The sequence below is a fragment of the Mirounga angustirostris genome, unplaced genomic scaffold, assembly GCF_029215605.1.
Source record: "Mirounga angustirostris isolate CCGP_5_RB_7025 unplaced genomic scaffold, mMirAng1.0.hap1 SCAF_7, whole genome shotgun sequence".
NCBI classification, from domain to species: domain Eukaryota; kingdom Metazoa; phylum Chordata; class Mammalia; order Carnivora; family Phocidae; genus Mirounga; species Mirounga angustirostris.
Window position 1 is genome coordinate 96,879,668 of NW_026991715.1, and position 15,169 is coordinate 96,894,836.

The 15,169-nt window shown below is 44.9% G+C and overlaps 1 protein-coding gene across 2 annotated transcripts in view; it reads right to left on the minus strand.

The window, feature by feature from the left end:
• Nucleotides 1-15,169, minus strand: part of WWC1 (WW and C2 domain containing 1) — a 147,779-nt gene that overhangs the window by 57,347 nt on the left and 75,263 nt on the right. For both annotated transcript variants that reach the window (XM_045887461.3, XM_045887470.3), the window contains exon 3: nucleotides 9,795-9,998. In XM_045887461.3, the coding sequence (XP_045743417.1) occupies nucleotides 9,795-9,998 (204 nt within the window). The remainder of the gene's footprint in view (nucleotides 1-9,794; nucleotides 9,999-15,169) is intronic.

Sequence of the window (15,169 nt, forward strand, 5' to 3'; positions counted from 1 at the left end):
ACAGATACACGTGCATATGCATCTAAAAAAAAGCACAGAAAGAAATATACCAAAAAGGTAACACTGATATCTACTCGAGATGTAGACGATGAATAATATCTTCATCTTTGTATTTTTCTTTTCTACATTTTCTAAGATGAACATATTTTTATAATCAGAAAAAAATTAATAAAAATATTATTTATCATACTTCAAAATATTAATGTATATTTTTAAAGGAAAATAAATTACTCATAATCCCAACACCCCAATGCAATAATCTTTTCTCACAAGTTACTTTCTACTGCTTATCCACAGTTCTTTCTTTTTTTTTAAATTTTTTATTTTATTTATTTGAAATAGAGAGAACATGAGCAGGGGGAGGGGGGCAGAGGGAGAGGAAGAGTGAGAAGCAGGCTCCTCGCTGAGCAGGGAGCCCAACGTGGGACTCGATCCCAGGACCCTGGGATCATGACCTGAACTGAAGGCAGACACTTAACTGACTGAAGACCACCCAGGCACTCTGGGTATCCACAGTTCTATTATGTAGTTGTAATCTTACCGCATTTTTAACAAATTTTAAAATAGTATTTAGGTCTTGAAAAGATACTTAAGATTTACAAAAATGAGCACAACAGAGTAAAATATATTTAAAGTAAGGAAAATGAGACAAAGGAAATCCAAGAATGAGGAAGCACACCCACAGGTGTGAGGTTAGTTAGGGCTCAGGCAAACAAGGAAGGTCCCACTTCCTTACCAGGTGCCACAGCCTGGCTCTGAGCTTCCTAACTGGTGATGTAAAGAGGGAAAGGGGCCCGATATAAGAGTCATGGTGCCCTTAATGCAAACACAACCTCATGGTCAGGGAAAGGAGAGGCATTCTTGGTATGGAGGCCAGAGAAGAGTTTCTCCCGTGGGGCCTTAATCCTACCATCCGTACAATTCCATTCTCCCCCACCTTTCCACCTACTGTCCCCTGGACACTGTGTGTGCACAGCGATATCACCTGCTGGGGCCTAGAGTTTTCTGAGGATAGAGACTGGTGGCAATTTCCAGAGTCCAAAGGTAGAAGTGACAGTTGCGAAGGGGATGCTGCTCTTTGGATTTGGTTAAAATACTGGAACGGATCTTCTGATCACGCACGAGGAAAGTTAAAACGTAACACTGGAAAGTTCGGGAGAAGTGAAATAAAAGTGTTCTGCATAATAACAGAAAAGATGTTCTGCACCAAAGGCAGTGTTGCATTTCTGCCCAGTTTACAGTGATGACGACGACGAAGGGGAGGAGGAGGTGGAGGCTGGGTTTTACTACAAGAGATGGGTGGCAGGGATACCTGGGGGGGGGGGGGGGGGAGAAGGGAACCTTGTGGTCCTCCTTGTGAGCATGGAACAGAGACTTCAGATACAGATTTTTGTTTCCAATTGGAAGCTTTCATTCCTGCATTCTCATTCCTCTGGTGTTTGCTGGACTTTGGGATTTCAGGGTGGGACTTGGCTGGGTACATAGCTGGTGGCAATGATTGAAGCCATATTCCCCAGACAGGCACTTTTCAACAAAATTTTAAGGTTGTTAATATTTGTTACCCACTGATCAATTGTAAAAACACGGTGAAGAGAGTCACTGGTGAGGAAGATGGGGATAGCTCAAGAAGGAGGGTGTCCGTTCTGTGAGCGCCCCATCCTGCCAACCACTCTGCCATCAGTCTGTGCCGCTGGACTGGGGTTGACAATTCAGGGAACTGTAAAGGTGAGCGTGGAAGGAGCAGCATGGGGAGAGCCCTTGAAAAATTGCAAGACCTCACCCTACCAGGGAGAACATGGCTGTGGGGACCAGCAATGCCACCCAGAGCTGACCTGCAGAACGTGGAGGTGGTCCTAGGGCATGCTCAAAAATCTTGGGAGGGAAGGGAACCCAAAAAAGAACAGACTCCCACCAACTGGGCCACTGGGGGCTTGAATTCTTATGCTCTGGGGTACCACTGCGAAATGCACTCTCTGGACCCCAAAGCTGCTGAAATGGGATGTGGCCTGTTATTATTTTTTAAGTAAACATTTTATCTAACTAAAAAATACATGTGGAAAGGTGCACAAATCATGTGTGCAGCTTGATGAATTTTCACCAAAGAAACACACTCGAGCTCTTTCTGCCCATGGGTCCTGTCTCTATGCTTTAATAAAACCATCTTTTTGCACCGATGGGGGGAAAAAAAAAAGGTCACACACTCAACTAATCAGCACTGCAATCAAGGAACAGGTCATCAGCCTCCCTCCCCTTGGACCCCTATCCCTTCACTATTCCTCCAACAAAGGAATTTTATATTCAAACTGGACCTTAAAGGCTGACTTGAAGTGCCTACCTTTTTATCGTTTTTAACTTGAAGTGCCTACCTTTTTATCGTTTTTAACTGTTAGGCTTTTATTCAAGTTATATACAAACACCAGTTTAACAGTCCAACACAGTACAAGGTTTTGCTCTAAAAGAACATTCCACAGGGCCCTAATCCCATATCTCACTCCCCAAAAGGGAGCCATTTCAATGTGTTCAGCTAATTTCTTGGTTATCAAAAAGCAGCAAGGTATTTTTGGTTTAGGCATTATTTACTCACTTATCTCTCTGGAGGCCAGGGATTTAGCTTCCTTCCCTTCCACAGCCCCGACACCACACGCGTGCCCCCCTCCCTGCTCCCCATCCTCACAGACAGCACCATCTTCCCATCTCTGGGAAAGCCACCTTCAGTGTTTGCATTACTTTTACTTTGTAAACACTCCTCGGGCCAGAGGCATGCAGCTGACTCCGCTTACTTTTCCTTTCCAGCACATTTTTGGGGGTTTGTTTTTCCTAGAGTTAATAATTGTCATTTTTATGCTTGCTCACTTTCTACAAACTTCTCACAGATTCCACCTCATGCTCTGCCAGTTATCTGAGCCTCCCCTCCCAGGGTCCAGGGAGCCGGTCGGCTCCCTGCCCGGTTCCACTTTCGGGTGCTGCCTGGCCCGGGCACGTGAGCTGGTTGCTCTCTCTGCCCTGCAGGCACCCTGAGATGCCTTCCTTACCTTGCTCCTCTTTCCTAAATACCACGTCTTCCTCTCCTACCAGCTATTTCAGTAGAACACCAGCAGCTGCCCAAGAAAAGGAGACCACAAAGGAAACTTTTGAAATCGTGCCTGTCTCAAAATATCGTTGCTCTACCCTACAGTTGATTAAAGGTAGTTTTGCTGGATATAGAATTCTAGGTCGGAAGTGATTTTCCTTAAAAATTTGAAGGCATGACTCCATTGTCTTCCAGGTTTCCAGTGTTACTGTTGAGCTATTCTGAGTCCCAGGAATTTTTGTGTGACCTGGTTTTTCTCTCTGAAAGCTTTCAGGATCTCGGACGGCTCCATGTTTGAAGTTGCACCATGGGTATGTCTTGGTGTGAGCTGACTTTCATGCATTGTGCTCGCTGAGAGCCCTTTCAACCTAAAAACTCTCCTCCATCCGTTCTGGGAAATTTTTCTGAAATTATTTTACACGATGCTCCTTCTCCTCTGTTTCCTCTGCTCTCTCTGGAACTTTTATTACTCTGATAGATTTCCTGGCCTGGTGCTCTATTTTGTTTTATTTTTCTCTCTTTCATTTTCTATCTCGTTCTATTTTTGCTCTACTTTTTAGAAGATTTCTTCAGTCTTACCTTCCAGTCTTCCTATGGATTTTAAATTTCTGCTATTGTATTTTAATTTCTAAAGCTCTTTTGTGTTCTCTCAATGTTCCTTTCTATAAAATGTAGCATCCTGTTCTTGTTTCATGGGTGTGTAGCTTCCCTTGAGGTTTTCTTCTTCATGCAGACTCCTTGGTCCCTCCACACACCACGCCCCCCACCCCCAATTACCACGTGTTTGTTTTCATCTCTACTTTTCATGCCAAAGTCTTTCCTCAGATATCTGGAATCTCAGCTGTCTGCTCACATTTAAGAGTGGGGCCCCAAAAGCAGACTGGAGTGGTTTGTTGACTGTGGGTTACGTGGTACATGATTTGGCTGGATTGTTTCACCCAGAAACTTTTAACGGCTTCCCATCTCTTTTATCTGGTCAGATTCCCCAGCCTCTGCTACTGTCCAGCCTGGGTGGAAAGAGCCTGGCACCATTCTGGAGAACCAAGTGGTACATGTGAGCTGAGGTCTCAAATCCTGTGTGTCCATGTTCACTTCTCACTATGTTTTCAGTGTGATTCATCCCAGCTTTGAACTTGCCTTGTATCCCGTAGTCCAGAGATTCTTTATTCTTTTGGAAAAAAACCCCTGAAAAACTCTTCAGTCTTTCGCCAAGTTGGGGATGGGACGAACCAATTTGGGGAGGAGATCTGGTAGTCCTACACAAAACAGCTTTCATCCAGTCCTCTTTATTTGAGGCCCTTCTCACTTCACTTGCTCTTCCAGAGACAGCCGTGGCTTCCAATTCTCACACCTTTTGCCAGTGACCTGTGTAGACCAGGGTGCTGGTTTTCCTTGTGATTGACCCATATTCTTTCCTCAGGTCTATCGGATAGGTTGTCACCTGCCCATCTAATTTCCAGCTTCCACATCTTAAAGTTGCTCTTTTTTTCCTCCCGGTTTCTCTGTCTTTGTGCATGTATTCCTTAAAAAAAAAAATTCTCTTATTTGATATTTACTTTGTTTCAGGAGTGAGTGAGATCAGGTGGGTGGTTCAATTGGCATTTTTAACTGCTAGGTTCCCGATGATTTTTTTTTTTTAAGATTTTATTTATTTATTTGAGAGAGAGAGAATGAGAGAGAGAGAGCATGAGAGGGGAGAGGTCAGAGGGAGAAGCAGACTCCCCGCTGAGCAGGGAGCTCGATGCGGGACTCGATCCTGGGACTCCAGGATCATGACCTGAGCTGAAGGCAGTCGCTTAACCAACTGAGCCACCCAGGCATCCTCCCAATGATTTCTTTTTCACATGGGAGACCAAGGCCTGGAGAGAGGAAGGAACATGATGAGGTCCCAAAGAACCCAGCTCTCCTGAGTTCTCATCTTTCAGAGGACAGGAGGATCCAAATGTAACACAAGAGCCTTAGAATTTGACTGGCTGATTTGTATTAAGAGAAGTGTTTTTGCGGTCAGATACTCTTGGGTATAAAGGCTAGCGCTGCCACTTTTTACCAGTGTGACCTTGGAGAAGCTCCTTTCCCTTTCTGGGCCTCAGTTTTCTGATCTGTAAAATGGGAATGACAGTATCTTGTAGGACTGTTTGGAGGGGGAAGGTTACTTTATTTTTTTTAATTTTTATTTTTTAAAGATTTTATTTATTTATTTGAGACAGAGAGAATGAGAGAGAGAGAGAGCACATGAGAGGGGGGAGGGTCAGAGGGAGAAGCAGGCTCCCTGCCGAGCAGGGAGCCCGATGCGGGACTCGATCCAGGGACTCCAGGATCATGACCTGAGCCAAAGGCAGTCGCTTAACCAACTGAGCCACCCAGGCACCCGGGGGAAGGTTACTTTAAATAACATATGTGGAGTGCCCATCATATTGCCCTGCAGGAATTATAACAGGTGCACATTAAATGTTAGTTCTCTTCTCCTTCTCCATGGAGCTAGAGACTGCACCAGAGGTGACAACAAAGTCTCCATCCCCAGGGCAGGGCCCCACCTGTGGCCAGGCCCCACTGCAGGCAAGGCCAGGTGGCAAAACTCTCATAAGCCTGGGCAGGCCATCTGAATTAGAAGCAAGGCATGTGATCTCACCAGTCTATCAACATGTTGCAGAGCTTGACTTGGAAGGCAGACCTGGCTTGTAAAACCCAAAGAAAGTCATGAGACTTGAACTGGGATGCTTAGGCTGGGGACACCCCAACTCCTGGCTGGTTTGGATCTCAAATCTAATTACCAGAGATGACCCTAGTCACTTCAGATGGAAGTTCTTTAACATCCAAATCAGTGGTGCCTTTGGACTTGATGGAGCTCTTAGGAGCATCCAAGAGTTATATGACAGGACTGCATCATTGCTTCCTACCGCTGATCACGTATTTAATTCTAATTGGTTAAAATAAGAATAAATAGATCTATTAAAATCTTATGTCATTTCAATGCCAGTGAATTAATGATGTCAAATAATTGTTATTATTTATTGAGAGCTTAAGAATATCACAAGTATTATTCCAAGTACTATATATCTGTTAACGAATTTAAGCTCCATAACACCTCAGTGAAGGTGATACCAGTATTATGTCAATTTTATAGATGAAGAATTTGAGGCAGAGAGAAGTGGCATAACTTGGGCAAGGTTACACAGTCAGTAAGCTGCATATCCTGGATTTGAGTCCAGGCAGTCCAGCTCCAGAGTCCACACTCTCAAAATATTATGTGAAGTATTTCCTGCCAAGAAGAATATTGAACCATTAACATGTTCTGAAGGTACTGTTTTATCTATACCATTGGTTTTCGACTCGGGGAATTCTGCACCCCCCTAGAGTACATTTGGCAATGTCTGGAGATATTTTTGGTTGTTACAACCTGGGGTGGAGGGGTACGACTAGCATCTAGTGGGCAGAGACCAGAAGTGCTGCTAAACATCCCACAATACACAGGACAGCTCCTACAATGAAGATTTAGCTGGCCCCAAATGTCAACCATATGGAGGTTGAGAAACTGACATGGACCCAGGAGAGGAGGGGACTATTAACATTTCATATTTAAACGGAAGGAATCTCAGACGTAAAGAGATGTGAAGCATGTTCCCCAAGAAGACACAGTTAACAGTGGAATGGAGATTCAAACCCAAGCCCTCTGACTTCAGAGTCCAACAACTGCCATCTCCCACCGCCAGGCTTCTCTGTGGGAATGCATTATTCCTGCCCATTTGGCTCTTTTCCCCACCCTGACCTTTTATTTTGGAAACTATAGGTACAGAGAATTTGAAAGAATAATAGATGTCCTCCTCTACCTAGGTCCACCAATTTTTAACATTTTCCCACATTTGTTCTATCCATCCTTCTGTCCACTCCAATTCTCTCAGTGGGACACCTGGTCTGGAGCAAGCCCTCAACGAATGATTATTGAAAATGGTGACCAAAAATGAAAGCCTATCCTATATTCAAAGCCACCAACGTGTCATCGGCAGCTACTGATCAGTTCACTTACACTGATGGCATAATTGTTTCTTTTTGTTCCTGCTTTTTTTTTAAAATGAAGCTGCAGGTAGGATGCCGTGTGCATGTCTTCGGAACAAGGACATTCTCCTACCTAGCCACAACATGATGATCACACGTAAGACAATCTTCCAAATGCCCGAGGATGTCTTCTATGGCTGCTTCCCACCCTCCACCCCAATCCAGGGTCTAATCAGGGTGCAGACATTTAATTTAGTTTATGCATCCATAGCTTTTTTTCCCCCAAGTCTAGAATAGTTTCCCCTCTTTCCAGTTTTTCAGTCCCCCCGACCCCAAAGAGTCCAGGCTGATCATCCTGTAGGATAGTCCACATTATGGATCTGTCTGGCTGTGTCTTGATGATTTGATTGATGGTAAACATTTTTGTCAAGAAGCCTCCATGATGTTCTTACTGCACCACATCAGAAGGCGCGTGATACCAGTTCGTCTCCTCATGGTGAGGCTATTTTACACCTATGTGAGGTGGTGGCTGCAGCGCTCTCCCATGCGAAAATACACGTTACCCTCTCAAAGTAGTAAATGGTTTGTGGGGTGATAATTTGGGTCCATGTAAAAAGCATCCTGTCCCCCAAAATAAGAAGTATTGTTTTTATACACACTTGTCACTTTTCAGAGAGGAAGAGGGCTTCAGAGAGAAAAAAAATGACCCTACCTCTTCAAACCTGCGTTTCAGTAGGGACAATAGTATCTCCCTGCCAGGGCTGTGGTATGGATCATGCTATAGACCGAATTGTGTCCCCCGCCCTCTCCCCACCCCCATCCATATGTTGAAGCCCCAACCCCCAGTGGGATGGTGTTTGAAGATGGGCCTTTGGGAGGTGGTTAGGTTTAGATGAGGTCACCAGGGTGGGGCTTTCATGATGGGTTAGTGACTGTACAAGAAGAGACATGAGACAGCATGCTGTCTCTGTCTCTCTGCTATGTGATGACACAGTTAGAAGACAGCCATCTGCCACCAGAGCCAGACTATGCCAACACCCTGATCCTGGACTGCACGTCTCCAGAACTATGGGAAAATACATTGCTGTTGTTTAAGCCACCTAGTCTATGAGATTTTGTTATGGCAGCCTGAGCTGCCTAAAACAGATCAAGTGCTAAAACACTCAGGACAGTCTGTCAGTCATTACTGGACCTAGAAAAAGCAAATGAGTATAATACAGTTCTCTTCCATCATCTGAGATGCTGGGGGTTTGCTTGAGTCACCAAGGAAAAGGGCAAGGCTGGGACCGTGAGTAATTGGGCAAGTTTTGTCCCCCCTGGTGCACTGAACTCCTCAAAGCAAGGGCTTCGCACAGGAGAAGTGTCCAGGGACCCAGCCGAGCAATGGCCACCATAACAGCATATGGCCTAATGCTGGCCCCTGGCCCACAGTGAGAATGCTAGAGGGACAGACGGGCTGGATTTAGAACTTACTGCCACCTCCTGCCAGCTCTAAGACCCTGGACGTGTCCCCGACCCCTCTAACCTGTTTCCTTATCTATGACAGGGGATATTTACTGTGCTTGCCCACAGGGTTGTCAGGAGGATTCAATGAAACAGCATGTTCGGCCCGACATATTCTAAACACCCAGAAAACATGGGGGAGGCCTGGTTATTAGAAATAGTGGTAAAAGACAAAAAACACAGAAGAACAGGGGTGTGGGCTCCTGAGCAGATACCGTTCTGCACTGCACCGGGAATGAAGGACTTGGGGACCCGCATGCCTGTTCTGGAGACACCAGCGTGAAACGGGGAGACAGGAGCCCTGCCCTAATGGAGTTAATATGCCAGCGCAGGGAACACAGACAGACCTGTAAGCAGATGTCTTGGGACACACGCTACGAAGAAAATAAACAGAGAGCCCTTACACAGGCTACCGCTGGGGAAGGGGGTCTGTGGATAGAGTTGTCAGAAGCGAGCCTCTCAGAGATGACAGGAAGAATGAGACTGGAAGGGTAAGAGGCAGCCAGCTGTGCAAATGGACAGACAGAAGAGCATTCTAAGCAGGGGTGCAGCAAGAGCAAAAGCCCTGAGGCGGAAAGGTGCAGGGCAGGCTAGGGGAGTGGGGGGCTCTGGAGCCTGGTGAATGAGCGCCTGAGGTGTGGGGAGTGGCCGCAGGGGACGAGGTGGGGGTGGCCGGCAGGGGCCTGATCACAAAGGGCAGTGGAGGCCATGGAAGGAACAACAGGAAGGTTTTGTTTTGTTTTTTTTTAAATTGTGGTAAAATATACATAACATAAAGTTCACCACTTTAATCATTTTTAAATGTCCAATTCAGGAGCATTGAGTACATTTATATTGTTGTGCAACCATCACCACCAACCATCTCCAGAACTTCTTCATCTTCCCAACTTGAAACTCCATCCATTAAGGACGAACTCCCTACTCCCCACACCCCCTAACCTTTGAAGGGCTTTCAATGAGATCTGTCAGCCAACGGGTAGTCGGGTAGTTGGAGACGATTGCGAATGAATGAAAGGAATGGAATGAAAATGGCTCATGAATCACTGCAAGGCACAAGCAGGAGCAGGAATGGCATCGGAGAGGGATGGTGGTTTGCACGAGAAGTGGAGATGGAAGGAAACAGGTAGATGTGAGAAGCACTGAAAGGCAAGCCAGGCAGGACCGAGCGCGGCCATTCCCTTCTCCCTGCAGAGGGGCTGGTGGGGCGCGGGCGGTGGGAGGTACTCACAGCTGACCTGGGAGCCCAGCTTGTGCTCCCAGACGGCATGCAGCTGCTGATACTCCTGCTGCGCAAGCTCCAGGCGCTGCCGCTTCACCTGGTAGATCTCCTTCTGCGCGCTCAAGGCCTCCTGGGCCACCACCAGGTAATCCTTCAGCATGTGCTCCTGCTCCCGCCGCCATTGTACCCGGGGGTCCTCGATCTGAGTGGTTTCTGGAACAGACCCCAGACACCCTCGGTCAGCACTTCACAAATGTCTTGTTGGGTCGGTGGCCTGTGGAATCCACTAGCAGAAATCAGAAAGCGTGGTAAATAGAAAATCACGATAGAAGCGGATGGGTTCAACTTACCTATTAAATCCACTTGGATTAAACAAACAAACATGAAATAAACCAGAATCAGTTTCCATACCCAAAGTCAAGCCATCTCAGAACAGCCAAGAGAAGGACCAGGTTTGAGTTCTAATCTAGACAGAGGCTCAAGGACACTTGAGGTGCTTAAGGTCAGCTGTCTTGGTCGGGTAAAGAAAAATAAATCATATTTTAGAGGCTATGAAAAAAATAGGGACCCCATTTCCTGCTGGAAATGTAAATTAGAATAGACTTAGAAGAGGACTAAATGATTATGCAAATTAAGAGCCTTAAAATGTGAACACCCTTTGATCCATAATTCCCCCATAGTAATTTATTATTAAATGTAATAAAGTAGTCACGCAAAGATGCATTTGTACCAAATCAGGATGATAATAATGATGATGATGATGATGAAAATAATAACTAGCACTTATTTCATGTTTACTGTATGCCAAGCACTGTTCTAACGACTTTACATCTCTTTACCCCTTCGATCCTTACACTAACCCTAAAGACTAGATTCTGTTATGACCCCCACTACTCAAAAGAGAAAATCTGGACACAGGTCAAATAACTTGCTCAAGGTCACACAGAAAAGAACTGGCCAAAGCGCCTTGCTGCATTTTACATAATACACTGCCATAGCCACTAAAAATAGTGTCTTCAAAGAAATATGGGTGAAGTGGAAAGGGGCCTATGACATCCAAGTGGAAGTGCGGGGGCAAAACTGCATAAAGAGTTTTGTGATTATTGAAACAATATGTACATTCTCAAAAAGATTAGGAGACAACTTAGCAAGTTATTGACAGTAGATGTCTGGGTAGTAGGATATTTTTTGAAAAAAATTATGTATATAGTAAATATGTACAGCGATCATTTGAAAAAGTCAAAACCCTGAAAGACAGACATTTAAAAAAATGGACAGTTGGCAGCTGAGTAGACACGGAAGAGGTCAAATCAATGTCAAAGAATCGATGTTCATCAACTGCCAACCATCCAGCCATCTCCCAGGTGGTGCGTGGGGTTCAGGGGCAACTGACACACAGAAACTGTACCATCATGGCCATGTGGTGAATCCAGCCAGTAGACAGGTTTTGCTTAACCCAAAGTGTTTTATTAATTGTGAGTTGGTTATTAGTATGTAAAAATAGGGAGATTTACACAGTAGAATCCTGATCTCTGGTTTCTCAGAAGATTTGGCCACGCTGAGTCCACGGCTGGCCACAGACCTGTGCCCTCCATCGGTCTGCTGTTCTGCTTCATTCATTTGTGTCACGGATCTGACTCCTGGGGAATTTGAGTTTGTGCTGCCTTTCGTAGGCCCTATAGCTCTCATTCCTCGTAAGCAGGCCCAAATGAGCATCTCCAGTGAAAGCAAGAAGGGATAGGGAGAATGATCACAGGAGCAGCAGGGCAGGGGCACCTGGGGGGCTCAGCCAGTTAAGCGACTGAATCTTGATTTCAGCTCAGGCCTGATCTCTGGTTGTAAGATGGAGCCCCACATCTGGCTCTGTGCTCAGTGCGAGTCTGCTTGCGATTCTCTCTCTCCCTTGTCTGCCCCTCCCCATTGCTTGCATGCACTTTCTCTTTCTCTCAAATGAATACATAAATAAAATCTTTAAAAAAAAAAAAAAAGCAGCAGGGCCAAGTTTTCATCCCTGCTGGTAACTGCTGTGTTACAATGTGCAGGCTGCTTAACCTCTCTGAATCTACTTCTGTAATTATTAAAGGGGCTAATGGGCCCTGCCTCCCTGCTTCCTAGGGAGCTGTAAAGCACTTCTGCCCAGGTAAAGTAAACAAACGATGGTTGAGAGTAAAGCCCAAACTATTTTCTGGGATCAGTTTCTGAACTGTCCATGAACAACAATTCCTCTAGCTCTCCCTCCTCCCTTTTTCTGGGAAAGAAAACAAGGACTGAAGATTGCTGGCGGGAGCCACAAGACTGCTTCTCATAAGAAAAGCTTTGCAACCTTTCCACCAAGAAAGGAGGAGGCACATCTGCAAGAAAAGATTAAGAAGGGGAGTATTTATAAAGCTGGGCCCCATGTTCCATCAGTAGATGTGGACTCCCTCAGAGTCAGGGACTCCCGAGCGCCCCTCAAGCACTAGCCTCAGACCACCAGCTGACAGAAGCCACAGAAAAGAAAGAGCCGGTCACCGCCAGGCTAGAGATGTTTTTGAAAGTTTGTAGCTTTTAAAAATTTACATTTTTGGGAAAAAATACTGAAAAATACAAAAAAGGAACATCTCGCAATTCCACCACTGCAAATTTATAAAGTCAGAAGTGAGAGTTTCCATGTCTCTAATCCTATTCCTCAGAGGTAACTGCTGCTAGGAGTCTTGCACACTAGGAGATACTGCCCTCTGATTCCACATAAATCTGTTCATACATGTGTGTCTATATGCACTAATTTATTTTTAATGCAACGTGGCCCCATGTCACATCTACTAGTCTGTAATCTGCTTTCATCTGCAAATGATATATCATGTTCATCCTTCCTTGTGGGTGCAGATTCAACTCAACTTTTTTGTTTATTCATTGTTTTTAGTTTTATTACTGTTTTTATTTATTTTTTAGTTTTTTATCTACCTCGACCACTTAAATGGTTGCATAGTATTCTATGATATGGTGGTAGGCTTTATTTATGGTAGGGTGTTAGTGGTTTCCCAGACCACTATTGGGAAACATGTGGATTGTTTTCAGTTCTTTTGCTATCACAATCAATACTGCAGTGACAATTGTTAAAAAAACCATAATGAACTTGTGTGATTAATTCTGAGGGATATATTTCTTAATAGAGGGACTACTGGGTCGGAAGGTATATATATATATATACACACATATATATATATATATATATATATATTTTTTTAAGTTTAGCAGATACAACCAAATTACCTTCCCAAAGGTTGTACCAATTTTCTCATGAACAGCCTATGAAAGTGACTTTTCCCCCAGATTCTCAGCAAAACTGTTTTAAAAAAAATGCTGGTACTTCATCCAGTAATTTTGGGTCCTGGCAGTGTATTAGAATCAGCTGAGGATCAGCTACAAAAACCAAAAACACAAAAAAGCCTGAACTCTGCCCCAGAACACTTACATCAGAATTTCTAGGAGTGGGACCCAGGCATGGAGAGTTGTAACAGCTTCCCCAGGTGACTGATATGCAGACATGGCTGAGAAGCCCTGACTGCAACATGAGAATCACTTGGGTATATTTTGACACTCCTGATGCCCAGGTTTTAGATCAGAATCTCTTGGGGTGGGAATAAGTCAATGGTGATTTGCAAAGCTCCCCAAATAATTCCAACGTGTCACCAAAGGTGACAACCACTCTCCAAGAGGTGCCAACACAGATGGGCTGAGCGGTCACTGAGGCTGGCAGGCAAGGCTGGCTGGTGTGATGCTGAGCTCCAGGTGGGATCACCCACCAGAGGGCTCGCTGAAATGCTAGGCCCTGGACAAGAAGCTAGGGCACACCCCGATGAACCCTCCCTCTGGCACCCGCCCTGTGGCTGAGGCCCTACTCCTTGGAATATAAACGAACGGGAGAGACTTAATTGAAGGCTGGCTGGTTACCATTTTTGGTGGCCCAGGCTCTCTTTTACAGTAGAAACCAACACAGATAGATGAAGGCACCCAGAGACAAACAACACACAACCCCACCTCAGAACGCTGGTTTCAACCTGGCTGCACATTGGGATTACCCCAGAGATTTCCATTTAATTGGTCTGCAGTATGAAATGGGCATCAATATATTGCTTCAATCAACTTTACTAAGGCATAATTTAAATACAATGAAGTGCAGGCATTTGAAGTGTGTATAGTTCAGTATGTTTTGACAAATGTGTATACCATAAACCACTGCTTGAATCAATGTGTAAAACACTCCCTTTACCCTAACAATCCCTGTACTCTTTTTCCCAGTCCCCCCCACCCACCTCCTCCCTCTGCTTCTGTTTTGAACTTGGTATCAATGGACCGATACAGTGTATGCTTTCTGGGCCTTGCTTCTCATGCTCAGCATAAGGCTTTTGAGACTCATTTATGTTGTTTCTATCAGTGACCTGTTTCTTGCTATCGCTGAATAAATATTCTTTTTTTTTTTTAAGATTTTATTTATTTGAGAGAGAGAGAGATAGCAACAGAGAGCACAGAGAGCACAAGCACGGAGGAGAGGGAGAAGCAGGCTCCCCGCTGAGCAGGGAGCCTGATGCGGGGTTCAATCTCATGACCTGAGCTGAAGGCAGACGCTTAACGACTGAGCCACCCAGGCGTCCCTCTGAATAATATTCTATTATGTGAATTTATCACAATTCACTTTTGATAAACTTTTAGGTTGTTTCTAGTTTGAGATTTTTTAAAAAAGATTTATTTATTTATTTGAGAGAGAGAGAGAAAGCACGCACACCCAAGCGGGAGGAGGGCATGGAAGGAAAGGGAGAGAGAATTCTCAAGTAGACTCCCCACTGAGCATGGAGCCAGATGCAGGGCTTGATCCCAGGACACTGAGTTCATGACTTGATCCAAAATCAAGAGGCAGACGCTTAACCGATTGAGCCACCAGTCGCCCCTCTAGTTTGGGATTATTATGAAAAACTTTAATGAACAGGCACGTACAAGTCTTTGTATGGGCATCTGTTTGCATTTCTCCTAGGTAAAACTATCCAGCAGTGGAACTGCTGGGCTGTAATGGTAAGCATATACTGAATTTTATAAGAAACTGGCAAATCATTTTCCAAAATGTTTGTTCTGATCTAGATTCTCACCACTAATGTATTAGAGTTCCAGTTCCTCCACATCTTCACCAACCACTGGCATTGTTCATCTTTTTCATTTTAGTCATTACAGTGGGTATGCAGTGGTACCTCCCTGTAGTTTTTTTTTTTTTTTAAAGATTGTATTTATTTATTTGACAGAGAAAGACACAGTGAGAGAGGGAACACAAACGGGGAGTGGGAGAGGGAGAAGCAGACTCCCTGCCGAGCAAGGAGCCCGATGCGGGACTCGATCCAGGGACTCCAGGATCA